This window comes from Eleginops maclovinus, chromosome 10, assembly GCF_036324505.1.
Source record: "Eleginops maclovinus isolate JMC-PN-2008 ecotype Puerto Natales chromosome 10, JC_Emac_rtc_rv5, whole genome shotgun sequence".
NCBI lineage: Eukaryota > Metazoa > Chordata > Actinopteri > Perciformes > Eleginopidae > Eleginops > Eleginops maclovinus.
Window position 1 is genome coordinate 14399587 of NC_086358.1, and position 15908 is coordinate 14415494.

The following is a 15908-nucleotide window of genomic DNA, read 5'->3' on the forward strand; positions in this document are numbered from 1 at the left end:
GGACTGCGTCACTGACCAACTATTCCTCCTCTGATCTCTTTTTCTTACACATTTTTTCTTCCTTTTCCTTCCCCAACCTCATTTTCTGTTACCTTTACAACTCCACATTTTTGTTATTATTTTTTTCCATACTTTCTTTATCTTTTTTTCTAAATTCATCTGAAGAAACGACCGTTGAGCAGCGAAGCACAACAGCAAGAACACTGCCTGCTGGTTACCCTCACAAACCTGTCTTTCCAACCAGACATTACCCACCATGGTCGACTGCTCCTATTACCGTCCCTGGCCAAACAAGGCCAGTCGGAGTGGGGGGTTCCCTCTCCTGTACCGATTCCCCGGCAGGCTCACCAGCTGCTTCTCCATTGAAATCCTCCTGGCCCCTCTCTTCCCCATCACCTGCATGCGCTGCAACAATCAGAACTACCCTGGGAGCTCCACCACCACCACCTACTCAAGTTAAACCTTTCGATGACAATGTTTCCTCATCCCCCATCAGGTCTTACAGGACTATGCCTTCACCCATTAAAACTGTTGTCCAGCTGGGTCAGTACCCTGTGCAGGGGTCTGCCAGCCTTGTGTCTTCTGGAAGCCCATGTAAACTTGCCACAGACCCAACATCTATCAAAAACCTTGCTTCAGCATACACATCAAGGACTTCCCCACTTCACTCTATACCAAATGGTTCTGTACCAGAGAGGCCATCAGCTTCTCTTACTGCTCCAGCATCGCCAAAGTCCTCTTACAACTTGTACAATTCTAATTTGCCTTTTAAAACTGCCCTTGGGTCCACAATTGTGACAGATTCCTCTGTTAAAAGTATGTCAGGCCTGTCCTCATTGAAAACCTCTGTAGATTCAACACTTTCATCAAGAGGAGGAAGATCCTCCCTCTCATCTCTCTCCTCAACTGGACAGACAACCATAGCTTCCTCAGAATTGTCCATGATGAATGGATCAGTCTCTCCAGTTAAATATCCATCCTCTTCCTCAACACCATCTTCCCCTTCGTCTCGCCATCTCTCGGAGAGAAGTAGCAGCCTTCAGGAGAGAATACAGGCCACCACCCAAGCAGCAACCTCTGGTGTTAGCGCAGCCATAAATGAAGCTATAGACTCATGTTCTGTGTCAGGCTATGGCACTCTTAGATCGTTGTCCACCTCACGTAGGCCTGCAGCAGCAAGCTCTACTTATGGTTCTTTAAGATCTGTAGCTGCCTCCTCCAGTTTGGCAGTTTCTTCTAATACAGTAACTGCACCCGTGTTTTCGTTAGTCAATGTCATTCCAGAGACCCCTGTCAAACCAGGGCCAGGGTCTCTCAAAATGGCACTGCCTGATTCTTCCCGTGCCTCATCTTCATATTCTTCCTCTTTGTCTTCCTGTGTTACTGGATCAAAAATAAAGTCCCAACTTAAATCCCCTCCGTTTATCACGCCGGCCATCATCCACCCAACGGGAACTTCAAACCAGGAGATACTGAAAGATGTAGCAGACATGAAAGAGGATCTGATCAGAATGACCGCTATCCTACAGACTGACACACAGACTGCAGCTAAAACAGTTCAAACATCACAAACTGGCACTCCTCAAGAAACCAAGTTGGAGGATGAGGAGGCTTTTACATTAGTGGAGAAAGTTAAAGAAGACTTAGTTAAGGTCAGTAGGCTATTACAGAAAGATATCAAGACTGAGAGTATGGCTAATGCAGGTAAAGAGAGAACATCTGAGGATGAATGGGAAGAATTTTCAAAAGATGAAATTGAGGAGGCGCAAAGCTGTGCCCTCTCAGACTATGACTCTCCCTTTGAGCAAAATACTCTCCTTCTGAAGCCGCAGTCTATCTCAAGCAAAGACTTAGAGTTGAGTAAAGTAGTAGACTATTTAACAAATGATATTGGTGCCAGCTCTCTTTCCCGAATGGCAGAGTTGAAAAGTAGGCACGAGGAAGAGGCAAAACGGGAAGGGGAAGAGAAACAGAAACGTGTTCTCAAACCATCAATGTCAATACAAGAGCACAAACTCAAAATGCCTCCACCTGTCTCAGGCATGCTCAGGTCTCCATCAGAGAAGGACTTAAGCAAACTTGCTGAGTCATCATATCAAGGGATTGACACTATCTTGGAGTCCCCAGAGGACCTGTCTCATGACCAGGATAAGAGTCCCCTTTCAGACAGCGGTTTTGAGACCAGGAGTGAAAAGACACCCTCTGCTCCTCAGAGTGCAGAGAGTACAGGACCAAAGCCTTTATTCACAGATTCGCCCATTCCTCCCTGTGTTACTGAAACCAGGACTGAAGCGGTCCAGATGAGGGGCTTTGAACAACTTGATGATCCTTGTGGGCCTATATTCACTGAGGAGGCTGCATGTGCTTTCCCCTCTTTAGAGCCAGATGCAGCTTCAATGAACTCCATGAAAGCCTTACAAATGAAAATACCGGAAGACAACAAAAGTGTGTGTCTTAAAGAGGAAACTCATATTACTACTACTACTAGAATGGTCTATCATAAGCCCCAACTGACTGATTGTGCAGACATGATAGAGGAAGGTATGTCAGTTAGAGATATCATGAAAGCATTCCAGTCAGGTAGAGACCCATCCAAAGATCTGGCAGGCCTTTTTGAACACAAGGCTAGCCAGGATTCAGTCAAAGGTGATGAGCTGACTCCTAGGTTTCTTGACAGAGACATTAAATCCAAACCTAAAGTCGAAAGGATAATTGAGGTGCATATTGAAAAGGGCCACAGCACAGCAGAGCCGACTGAGTTTATTATCAGGGAAACCAAGAAACACCCTGAGCTTTATGTCTACAAAGGTGACCATGGGATTAAGGAACTAACTGATTACGATGAAGCCCAACAGGAAGAGGAGGAGCTTACTGTTGAAGAATCCCTGCCTTCCTTTCTAGATACATCTCGTGTTAACACCCCAGTGTCACAGGAGGAGGACAGTCGCCCAAATTCTGCCCAGTTGGTAGCAGATGATTCTTATAAAGCCCTAAAACTATTGAGCCAGAACTCCATAGAATACTGTGATGATGAACTATCAGAAATCAGAGGCGAGTCATATAGGTTTGCTGAGAAAATGCTCCTCTCGGAGAAACTTGACACATCTTCACTTTCTCACTCTGACACAGAGGATTCAGCAATATTGACTGACAAAAAACGCCACCAAGTTTCTGAGGAGAGTGGTAGCCGTGGTACTGAGAGTCATCAGCATGGAATCCCAAAAAGAGAGTTTGCTTCTAAGTCTTCAAAAGACGGGTCCCCAATATCTGGTAAATTTGTGCAGCGGGATGAACCATCTCAGTTTGATAAGGTGACAGTGCTTCATTACTCCACAGAGCAGGGCAGCCCCAAACATGCTGTTTGGATGCGATTTACAGAGGATAAACATGACAGGAGCAGGGATAAGCTTCTATATGAGGATAGAGTGGATCAAACTGTAAAGGAAGCTGAGGAAAAACTAAGTGAGGTATCACAGTTTTTCCGTGACAAAACAGAAAAGCTCAATGATGAGTTGCAGTCCCCGGAAAAAAAGCCTGTTAGACGAGAGCCAAAGGAACCCAGGTCATGGCCTAACTCAGCATGCAGTACTCCTGAGAAAACACCACAGAAACCTAAACCAGAGGAGGGCTTCAGTAAAAGCAAACTTAAAGAGCCTTCTGTTGGTAAAATGTTTGACCGTACCACTAAGACAGAAAAGAAAAGTTCAAGCTTACCAAGCAGTCCCCAGAAAAGCATGCTCCCTCATAGCAATGAGGACACAATTAAACAACAAACAAAAACCAATGAATCTGAACCCTCTTCTCCCTCTCGTGTACAATCAACATCCAAAGTCAGTGCTGTTAGGATGAAGTTCGAATCTGAGGCTCAGAAACAAACTCTGTCTAGTCCAACCAAAGTCCCTCCTCCAGTGCAGCCAAAACCATCAGTAAAGAAACTACAGGATAGCAAACTGCCTGTTTATCAATTTTTCACTGGAGGAAAAACTTCAAAAGTATCTGAAACTTTAGAAGAAGTAATCCCAAAAAGGGATAATGAGAAGGAGACATGTGCTTCCCCAGACAGTAAACCTGCTTTAAAATCACCAACATCTAAAGCCCCAAAACAAACAATAGATAAGTCACCTAACAAAAATATTGCAGGGCCCCCATTGCAGACACAAATTAGTGAAACTGAGAGTCAAAAAGCAACTACTCAAGGTAAAGCTATATCTTCCGCTGTTACTTGGGACATTAAAGAAAGCAATAAAGGTCAGGAAGTTCAGGCACCTGTTGGCCATAATAATACTAGATTATTACAGAAAAGTAGTGATCCTACAAAGTGTCAGCAAGTCACCAAAACTGAGTCTGCTTCCGAAGAAGCGATTGCTGAGATTTCAAGAAAAGACACTGAAGAAATACTGAATAAAAACCTTAGGAAAAAGACAGAATCGCAAATTCCTGTAAGATTGCCTTCTACTTTGGATAATGACCTCACAAAGAAACAGACAAAGCCATCACAGATACCGACATTATCTAAAAACAAAATACAGACGAGCCCTGTGACAACCCCAATAAAAACAGATGAAAATCGGACTTTTGAAATTTTAGATAATTCACCTAGAGACTCCAACTCAAATAACCTTCCAAGCCCTAGAGACACACTGGAGAAAGTTATAACCCCTCCCACTAATACAACAACCAAAGAGAATTGTAAAGGAATCAAAACATTACCTGTTTATGTCAGTGTCCAGGTCGGAAGGCAGGCAGAGAGGGAAGCCAAGGGGGCACTTTACACAGTCAAGCAGAAATCTAATTTGGCCCTCAGCCCCATAAGCCCGGATGATGATACACTAGAACAGGTCTCTTTCATAGATAGCTCAGGAAAAAGCCCCATTACACCAGAGACCCCCAGCTCTGAGGAGGTCAGCTATGATCTTACGACCAAGACCCCTGATGGCTTTATGGGGTTCATGCCAGGACAACCCAGCCCTATCATGGAGGTATCTGAAGAATCAGAGGAAGATAACCAAAGCAAAGTTGTTTTCTCTTTTAAAGAAGCCCTACCAGAAAGCAAAACTAGTTCTTACAGCACCCAAGCAGACCTTGCTAATGCTAATGAGCAAGAAACAAAAGATAATGATAACCAGCAAGAACTAGTTGATAATTTCAACCGGCAAGAAACAGAAGCCAATGGCAGGTATAATCAAATGACAGAACATGAGCATCAACAGGTCTCAAAAGACAAAGGTATTGCTTATATTGAGTTCCCACCCCCTCCCCCTCTGGACTCTGCTTCAGAAATTTCAGACGGAGAAAGGAAGGGTTCCTGTGCCTCTTCAGAGACTGAGACAGAAATGATGGAGGTTAACTTACAGGAAGAACATGACAAGCATTTGCTAACAGAGCCAATAATACGTATCCAACCTCCTTCGCCTGTGTCCCCAGAGGAAGATGACAGTCAATCAAATGATAAAGATGATGATGGGTCAATCTTTCAACCAATTCCTTGTAGGAAACTTGGTTTCAAAGATCCTGAGGATGAGGAGAATAGGAAGGAGAGAGAAAAGGCCTCAATATCCAAAAAACATGACAAAAACGGAAACAAGGAACCAAATGGTGGGACAAATGGCTCTAATGGTTCCAATGGCAAAGGAGAGGACTATGAATATGAACATGAACAAAATGGAAATGACCAGTCAATCACAGACTGTTCTATAGCCACAACTGCAGAATTTTCTCATGACACAGATGCCACAGAGATAGACTCCCTAGATGGATATGAACTTCAAGATGAGGATGATGGACTGTGCGAGCAGGCAGATTTACGTCTGTTTGGCCTTCCAGACAGTCGGAGAGACGTCTGGGCAACAGACACATTTAGGTCCACGGACCGCTCTTTTCCTCCAACCAAACTGGAAGTTATTGAAGAAGAAAAAACCCCAGAGGAATGTCAAAAGGACACATTCAAAAATGATACCCCCTCTAATGGTGGGATACTTGATGGTGTTGGTAAGGATGGGGTGAAAAGTCAGGAACAAAATAAATCAGATAAAGAGGGCTTTTCAGACACTTACTTCAGTTATAAGTTAGAAGAGGAGTTTAACTCTCCTTTTAAGACTGTTGCCACAAAGGGGCTAGACTTTGACCCCTGGCCAAGTAAAGGTGGAGAAGAAGAAATTGTTGACATGGGAGGGACAAAGGGAAGCAATGGTGAGCCTAAGCCTTTTGGACTGGCAGTGGACGACCAGTCTCAGGCTACAACACCAGACACTACCCCGGCCCGAACACCAACAGACGATAGCACGCCGACGAGCGAGCCAAACCCATTCCCCTTCCATGAAGGGAAAATGTTCGAGATGACACGCAGTGGTGCGATTGACATGAGCAAGAGGGACATGGTGGAGGAGAGGCTCCAGTTTTTTCAGATTGGTGAGCATTACTACTCGGCGGGCAGGTACAGGGTTAGGGACTCTGAGGTTGATTCCTCCTGGCAACATGGGGATGACTTTGATATTGAGGATCCCACAAATATTTTACCAATCCCTCAAATCTCCATTCAGACTACTACTGTTCAGCTAGAGATATCAAATCCGACTGGCAGTTACACCACATGCAGAGACTCAACTTCAGATGTAGAGCCAACATTCTCCACTTTTAGAACAGGATTTAAGGTGTCAACTGTTAAAACGTCTGATGCTTCAAATAGCAGTTCTAATTGTAGAATACCAAACATCTTTGATCACTCTAATGACACAACCTCAGGAACAACTGCAGATTATTATTCTGTAACCTCAAACAATAAAGATTATTCTACTTTTGATACACCAGGCGTGACAGATAACTATTTGAATAATAGACCGTCATGCATCTCTGATTATTACACCAATCAAAGAATTCCTTCAGGTACTTCCAACCATTTGGATTGGTTCTCAGCAAATCACACTTGTTACCAAAGTGAAGATTTGTCTTCCGCCCCATCACAACAGATAAGCAATCCCCCAACATGGAGCAGCAATGCCAGTAGCAACATGCCTGACTCCCATTGTGTCCGTTCAGACGTCATTCAGGTTGGCGACAGTATTGCGTTTAACTTGTTGTCCTCCTCGGGATCAACTCTGCAGGAGGTCAGCAGGTTAGAAGCATCTTTCAGCCAGCTAGAAAACAGCAGGGATGGCAGGGATTATACCAATATAGCAATAACAAACACAGGAGCCAAAGAGGTCAAAGGCAAGATATGCAAGTCCAGATTACCGGTTAGGGCACCTTGCCGCAAACTATGCAGTCAAAGTCCACACGTAGTAAAAGATAATGTGGATAAATACCGTGTAAGAAAAAATTCAATTCAAAATGTCAGGGAAAGATTAGACCCTTTTAACAACGTATTTCCTAAATCGAGAATTCCAGTAGTGAAAGTCATAAAAAACTCCTCTGGTTACCGGGGGAAAAAGCAGGTTCAAACTAAATCTGTGGTTAGTAATGAAAGTCTTAAAACTGACAGGAGTAATAAACAACCAAGTCGAGGCAGATTGAGTGCTGAAAACAGATGCAGTTCAGTAAAAAACGCTGGTATATGTAGCACAAATGAGACAAGGAGAAAAAACTGTGCAATGGTCTCAAAACACATTAAAACAAGGTTGGTTAATAGCCAGGCAGGCAAACATTTGGACCAAACTTTGCAAGGAGGCTGAAAGAAAGTTAGAAGGGAAAACACTGCCCACTGAGGACGAAGGGAGCTGCAGCCACAGCACTACCAGGAACACTTCCTTGTCAGAACCATCTAGAGCTTCTAGAAGTTCCCGCCCTTCACGCACTTCTACCTCCACCTCCACCTCCACCAGCACCACCACATCAACACCATCTGCTAGAGATGTGAGAGCTGAGGTTGAGCAGGCCAGCAGTGAGAGGAGGATGAGGAGGAGCAGGAGGAAGAGTAGGCGGACACTTGGGAAGGAGCAAGAGCAGAAGGAGGAAGGGAATCAGGTTGATCAACCAATCACGGCTCCTGTCACAGATAACCAGACTAGTTTGTAAACTCTTTCTAAACACTTGTTATACTTCTATCTTTATCTCTGAGATGCATGTAGCTGTTGTGGGTGCTCTGTGATGTGACGTTGTAAGTGTAGCTGTCACTTCTTCTTCCTGTCGTTCTTGTTATCTGTGTCCTGTGCTGTCTGATTTAGACAAAGAGGTAAAGGCTATGATTTGATGAGAGAATCAGCAACACTAAATATTTGTCCCTGGTTCCCTGAATGATTGATGATTAAAAGTGGTTAGGGTAAGGGCTATCTGAATACGTAATAGGAGAGTGGATTAACTACCTCATGGTGTGGGAGCTTTAACAGACTATAGAGAAGTCTTGGATGCACAATAACTACAATTCCAAATTAGCCAACTTGTTTTAATTGTCAGTATCTGTTTGCAAGAATGTACTGAGGGGCTAAGTTAAGACTTATTCCTACTCCTTTCTGTTACTGTGGGGTCTTATAGGCTGCCACACACATTGTCACTTTCATACCACTCAACAGATCAAGTTAGCCTCGCACCTCACCACACGATGACACCACACCGCTCACTTTCACCCTCTTAATTAGGCCCTAGATGTAAAAAGAGTTTTGGGGAAAATATGACCTTGTGTTTGTTTTGGTCTGCTTGCCTGGTTTGTAGAAATCATTTTGTGAAACTTTTGCTCTCTAAAAACACTGCGAAAACAATTCATCGGCTGAACTTGACAATCAAATAATTGTCAGCTGTGCAGAGTGTAACAGTGTAGTCAGTGGTTGGAAAATGTTGTAGCAGCTGGATTATTTTAGATTTCAAGTTGAAGCCATGAAATGCTTTTATCAGTGAGAGGGAATGTTGCCTGATGGTAGATTGTTTGTTGTCAGTGATGTGTTACAACACTCTTTAACTCTTTAAACCTTTACTACTCATACTAATACTAGTTGATGTCAAATACCGTTTTTTTCTTTTTTCTGGCCTCTCCGATCTTCATGCTTTTAACTGATTTCTTATAATCTTAATTGCCTCAGTGATGTTTTTTCTAGAGCTAATCAAAAATACATTTGTTTGATATTTCATATATGTTGACTTAGGTATCCTGGTTAGGAGTAGGAAAGCTAGTCTGGTTAGTATGGTATGATACTCTTCGCTGTTACAGTACAGTACTCAATATTGAGTGAGCATATCTAGATTTCACAAGTGTAATAATTCAAAGAAAAACACCTAAAATAGCCGTTTAGAGAATCCATTGTAAAATGTAAAGGAATAGTGGAATAATGTTTTAGTATTGATTACCCATATTCAATATAACGTGATAGTTAGTGAGCTTTAGGTGTACTGCTAGATAGAGTTCTTTCTGCCTTTGCAAAGAGCAAAGTTAGCTAGATGTTTCTGCCACTTTTCAGTCTTCATGCTAAGCTGCGCTAAGCTAACAGTTGTCTAGATCCAGTGTGTATTGAAATCAGAGTGAGTGATATCGATCTTCTCATAAAACTCTCTGTAAGGACATGAATTATGTTTCCCAAAATGTCCGAAAGCTTTTTATCTAACCAAGCCTCCATTATCTAAATTGAAACATTGAGATGAGTCTGGCCAGAAAAACATGTGTTTCTCTCTCAAAGGTGAAACCTGGGACGGTGAGCTAAAGTTAGTCTTTATTTTTGTTCAGTGAACAACACAAGGGTTTAATATAAATATCACATCTAAAAACTCATTAACTAGGTATGTAGGAGTGCTTACGGTTAAACAAAAAAACAGACAAACTTTCAGTTCACAATCCCAATCTGTTTTCTTTTGTCACTGATCCTCTATGCAGCCGTTTTAGAGTAGTCATTTTTTGTCTCTCATACTGAGAACAACATTTAGTTTTGGGGGGTATTGTCGACATAATACAACATGCTAATTGTTTGTCCTGCCCTTCAATTCTTCCTTGCACAGGCCCTCAGAGTCCCTGTGAGAGAACAGACCTTCGTATGGCAATAGTAGCCGACCACCTCGGACTCAGCTGGACTGGTGAGTCTACACACATCTCACTTCTTTACACTACAGAAAACAACCTCAGAACTAATCAAGAATAGAATACCATGTGTATTAAGGTCATTGATACAACATGGAGAAAAAGCTTGAACATGAATCTTAAACAAAATATCAGATCCAATACAGTCAATGATTAGATATGATATTCGTCTTACGTATCCAGCATGTCAATTTTGAAGAACAGCCACCTATGTAGAAAATGAGCCCAGCTCTCACGCTAACAGTTTTATAGTGTGGGTTGCCATCTGGTGGACATATAGTACACAACTGTCTTAACTGAGCAGCACTGCAGTGGCATTTAGAGTCACAAACATCATCGTCACAACATATATGTTGGAGCATGAAAGTAGGAAAATAGTCAATCCTCTTTGAATTCAACTGAATTTTGAAAACTACACATCTCATAATGAGACAAGCAAGTAAGTGAGTTAATACATTTTCATTTTTATTCCATTTTACATTCAATAAGGAAAATATATTAACCCAATGTATTTATGTCCCTCCATGTCATGTATCTTTGTGTTGAAATCTGTTAGACCCATAGAAGGATGATTTGGTTTATGGGCAGCTATATAGGGTGTGGCCTCTGCAGTTTAGTCCCAGCTTGACCACCTGCACTGCAGCACTGCCCCACGCCTGCCTGCATGTGTGTGGATGAGTGGGCGTCACCCCGTGTGTGCGCAGCAGTCGTTTGTAAATGGGCGTCGTCTGTACTGCGTATGAGTGGGAATAGTTGTGTGCCTGTCTGTCCGGTGCAGTGACTGAGTGAGTGGAACCTAATCCATATTTAATGTGTGTTCCTGTTGCAGAGCAGCAGTGAACAATCTGCTGAACATAATGTTCTCGCCGTTTAGAATTTATAGCCCTTATGCTTGTCTGTGGGAGAAGCCTTCGTTAGCTTTTGGCACAGTGTTTGGCAATATGAATATGTTTAATTATCCACACTAAGTATTGATATTTTTTCATCTGATAAGAATATGTCTTGAGCCTTTGTTTCATAAGCAATCACGTTTATTCTTTACTTGAAAACAGATCAGTTGGAAGGTGAATTATATCATTGCTGTCTTTCTGCATTGCTACGCACGTAATCCTGTGTAAATCCCTGTGGCATCAACTTGTTAACACCAAACGTGATATTTCAGTCATCAGCTTGTCATCAGATAACTCACTGTTTTCTAAGATATCTGCATTTCTGGAGGCATTTGTGTACTGTCTCTCCCTTTTGCAAAGGTGATTTGTGAATTTGTCAGATAGTGATTAAATGATGGTGCCTTATTTACAGTGCAGACGTTTTTATAACTTTGGCTTGGTCGGTCAGTTTTTAGTCAGCAGAATTATTGAAAACCACTGGCCAAACTTGGCAAAAGGGTGTGGCATGTGTCAATGAAAAACTCATATCATTTCCAGAGATGGGACTCTCAGAGGAGCAGGAATTAGAAATGAGACTTGTGTAATGACGACCTATTGATCAACAAATGATGGCATCTCCATGGTTGGACTTTCTCATGGACACACATTTCTTCCTGGTGTTTGTGTTGTTACAGAGCTGGCCAGGGAGATGGATTTCTCTGTGGATGAGATCAACTTTATCAGAGTGGAGAACCCCAACTCCCTGACAGCACAGAGCTTCATGCTCCTAAAGAAATGGGTGCACAGGGACGGTAAAAACGCCACAAGTAAGCAGTGTTTGTTCGTGTGACAGAGAAAAATGGATATTGCCATTCAAGGTTATATCTAGGTTTTCTCGTAAATGAGAAAACATATTGGTTGCTACTTTATGAAAACAATCAATCAATATAACTGAAAATATAAAGTTTTTCTAGTACAAAAACATGACTGTAAACGCTATTTCTCCATCCCTCTTCTCCCTAGCGGATGCTTTAACTGCGGTGCTGACTAAGATCAATCGGTTGGATATTGTGACTTTGCTGGAAGGGCCCATATTTGACTACGGTAACATTTCAGGCACACGCTGCTTTGCCGATGATAACGCAGTATTCCCGGATCAGTCCGATGGTAAAGTGTAGCCCACCCTAGCTGAATTATCAGTCTATCTCTCAGTCTATCCCTTCACCCTTCTTCACCTCCTCTCTCAGACAGATAGTTCAACTTAAAAAACAATACTACAACCAATCAGGCCTGACCAAACAATGGAAGTTAATCAAACTTGCACCAAAAAGACTTAATGCTCCAGTAGGTTCATTGAGCAAATCAGTAAATGGACCATCAGGTATTAATAGCATTAGAGTTGTCCTTATTGAGTAGTCACCCCATCAGCTTGTTAGTTTTCCAACACTGGGCAGTGCATTTAACTTAAAGCACTCAGTCGTTGGAACGTTAATGGCAAGTGATGGATTTTTGGATGATTATTGATAAAAAAGCTGTACCATTTTGGGTGCATGAGACTACTTAGTATGTATGTTGTAAACTGTAAAAAAGCATGATCATGACGCATTTGTAAGCAGCTAATGAACCGCTGTCTCGTTCCCATCTGATGAATGTGTTGGTAATTATGTTGAAACTCATTTGTCAGAATGTTGACGGCCTTGGTTCATGATTTCAATTTCTGTCATATGCTATTAGAAAATACATAGAAAACATTCCTATTAAACAGCATGCTTGCTTTAAGCAGCATGGCAAGGCTTTCCCTCTTTCTAACTTCTCTCTATCCTCTTAAATGAAATCTAAATGTGGCAGCTACCAGTATCTGCTCATCTGACAGACCCAGTGAGGGCCATTTCAGAGATGTGATAACAATGTGCTTTTTTTACAGATAGTTTGTTGATATTGTTATTTTTTACCACAGCGTTCTTATTTATATTCAATAACTGGTGCACATTACCCACAATGCAATCTGACCGTGGACATTTTGTTCAGATTTTTGTATATGTGCATTTCTTTAGAAAAAAATGTACTGAAGTACTTTAGTAAAAGTTTGAGGTACCATTAGTTTGAGCATTTCCCTTTCTGTTACCTCATAATTTCACTCAGCTACATTTCAAAAGGAAATATTTTACTTCTTACCATGCTACATGTGTCTATTAGCTAATGTTACCAATTACTTTACAGATTCATATTCAACCTACAACAATAGCATATAACATAAAAATGGCTTGACCAACTGCAACATTAAAATGCTCCTTAAATGGTAATGCATTGCTAATAATAACTAAATAATATATGATAATGACTGGGAACGCCCTGCTGTATGAGGACTAACTTAGTCTGTTTTTGAGCACTTCATCCACCATTGCAACAATGACGTACTTCAAATGTTTTCCAAACCGCAAACAACCACAAATCAAATCGACCCTTTTCAGCAGTCTGTAGATTTAACTACAGTTTTGTCCAGGCACTTTTTGAGTCAAACTTCTGAAATGGGTCTCATTACCGTTCTGTCTACTTAGGTTTCTGAAAGTCATCTTAACACAAAGGTCAGCGTTACTTTAGCTTTATTATTAAAGCAGTGGATCCTTTTTGCAAAGATGATTTAAAATGAAGCCAACATTTAACAGATAAAATCCACAAAATGCATGGCTTTGGCTCTGTGTGAGAGGCTGTCTGCTCTAATGATATTGGCTTGTAACTATACACTTCTAACACTCTTCAAATGGGTGCAGCCTTTTCAACACATGATGCACAAGCACAGAACGCACGTTGATGTATTAATGCGCTCTGTCCTAGGTCACGTTCACAGATGAGTTGAAAATGAAACGCCTTTTTTGTGCAGTGTATATTGATGCTTCTGTGTTACTGCTGTTAGCTGCACTGTACCTTTCATCTCCTGGGTTCCTCGGAGCCTCCCAGCCTCTAAACTCCTCTGTAGCTTCTCCTGCTTTGAGACCAGCAGACTGCCCGCCGCTCCTCCTCCTCCTCTCTCCTCCTCTTCTGCTTCTGAGTGACTAACTCGTTCAGCAACCTCCCTCCTCAGCGCTAAGCACCACTAACCGGCTAATTCACACCGCTGGCTACCTTTTGCTAACTCCAGCAGCTTCTGGATCCCAGTGTAGCTTCTAACTGGATGACATCCACAACATACCAGCCGGCTTTTTCATCATCTTATCCCCATCTATATTGACCTTTTAAAATAACTATATCCTTGAGGACAACAAGGCAATGTTAATATTTGTTTTGGTAATGTTGGTCTTTTAATGACATCCATACAATGACAGTCACATTGTTAGCTGATTCAGCTTTTATTTTGACAATGATAACATTGAAAACAAATCAAAAGCGGTTTAGTTTTCCTCTAGTATAACAACATCCCTGGTGGTGTGGGGGAGACTGCAGAAGCATCCCAATTCCATACTTATTCTAAGTAATTTTTCAGTCTATAGTGTGAGCTGCCATTACATTTAGGCTATCTATCTAGATTAGTAAACTCAAAACAATCGGTATGTGAGATTGTGTTTAATGCACAATATTTGCTTTTACAAAAGCATGCACAAATACTAGTTGCTGGACAGGAGATAAAACATTTGCAAAGGAATACATGATATATGGTTAATACTGTATGATTATTTATGGAATTAGGACACCACAGCTGTTTGAAGGCTAGCCAAATATGTCTTAAGAGTGTGGGTTTACTCCAGGGGAATTTGGTCTATGACTCTCATTATTTTTATTATTATTAAATCCTGCCTATACAACCCAGCCTTTCAGCATTCCCAGCTCTTGACCTACTTCTAAGTTCCTCCAAGAAAAATCATTTTTAGCTGAAAAAACTTTACCCAAACCCTGTCCTGATGCAAGACACAGCCAGAAAATATATTTCCCCTTGTTTCCCTCTCTTCTCTCCTGAAAGATGCTATCGCTATTCACTTAGAAGCCTATTCCTGCTTATCTACCGATAGATAAGCAATCCCATGACAGTAGTTTGCAATACGTTTGCTTCTGCGGCTTCTAAATCATTAAGACTTCATCGCTCACTTCACTGTCTGTTTATATGCTGTTTCTCTTTTCATCCTAGTCTTGTCTAACGGTCCTTTTTCTGTTTGGTTTTGTCTTTTGTGATTGGAATATTTGTAATAGCTCTAAAACTTCTTAGGTCTCGTACGTTCCCCTTGTGTTTTCAAACCCTTCAGGCTGTAGCTCCTCTTCCTCCCTCCTCTACCCATCATCCCTCTCATCCCAGCCATATCGCCCCTCTCTCTTTCCCCCTTCCTCCTGCTGTACCTTCTTCCTCCATTGTCTTTTGTTTCCCGTCTCCCTCTTCCTTACCTCCCGTTTACGTCATGCCTGTCGCTCCTGTTCTCCCTCATTTCTCTGCTCCTTACCCCCAACCTCACCCCTACTCCCCTGAAAGCCCTTTTAGCTGCTCCTCATTTTTTTCTCTTCCTCCGTCCATTTCTTGTCACTTTCCTGCCTTAATCCCTAGTCTGTCCTCGTCTCCTCCCTCTTCATCCATTTCTCCTTTTCCTCTTGAGTCTCTTCCCCTTTATCAGTCTCCTCCACCTGTTAAATTGTCTCCCCCTTCTTCCACCTCTACTCATTCTCCCCCCTGCTTTCCCTCTTTCATATGTGCCGCCACTCCTTCTCCTCTTCCAACCACGTCTCCCCCCTTATTCTTCTCTTTCCCTTCACCTTCCCCTCCCCTTCCTTCTGCCCCACATCATTGTCCCCCATCTCCTCCCCTAAGTCATCATTCTCCTTCTCCCCCTTTGCTTCCTCCCTCTCCTCCTCCCTCTCCCCTCCCTCCTGGCGTCCCTTCTTACTTCAGGCGGGATCGCTCTGTTCCTGAAGTTTACATTTAGAGGCCTGTGTGTTGCTCTGCTCCTCTCTGCCTTTTGTTGAAATCAACACGACAAACCTGCCTAAATTTAAGCTTTGGCTCATACTCTAATATTTACACAATGTTTGAGATGATGAGCTGAAGTCAGGCTTCTTTAGGGTTA

The 15908-nt window shown here is 42.2% G+C and overlaps 2 protein-coding genes across 32 annotated transcripts in view; both read left to right on the forward strand.

Moving 5' to 3' along the window:
* Window positions 1-15908, forward strand: part of ank3b (ankyrin 3b) — a 142345-nt gene that overhangs the window by 118033 nt on the left and 8404 nt on the right. For 25 of the 31 annotated variants that reach the window (XM_063893314.1, XM_063893311.1, XM_063893302.1 and 22 more), the window contains 3 exons: window positions 9916-9990; window positions 11559-11690; window positions 11887-12030. In XM_063893314.1, coding sequence (XP_063749384.1) covers window positions 9916-9990; window positions 11559-11690; window positions 11887-12030 — 351 coding nt within the window. Of the gene's footprint in view, window positions 1-375; window positions 6409-9915; window positions 9991-11558; window positions 11691-11886; window positions 12042-15908 lie in introns of those variants that run through there. The other 6 variants (XM_063893296.1, XM_063893298.1, XM_063893301.1 and 3 more) reach the window with 5 other exon arrangements.
* LOC134871069 (histone H3.v1-like) lies at window positions 7008-8588 on the forward strand. Its single transcript, XM_063893660.1, is given in 2 exon segments — window positions 7008-7654; window positions 7656-8588. Coding segments are annotated over 2 exon segments (1002 nt in total). The 3' UTR covers window positions 8011-8588.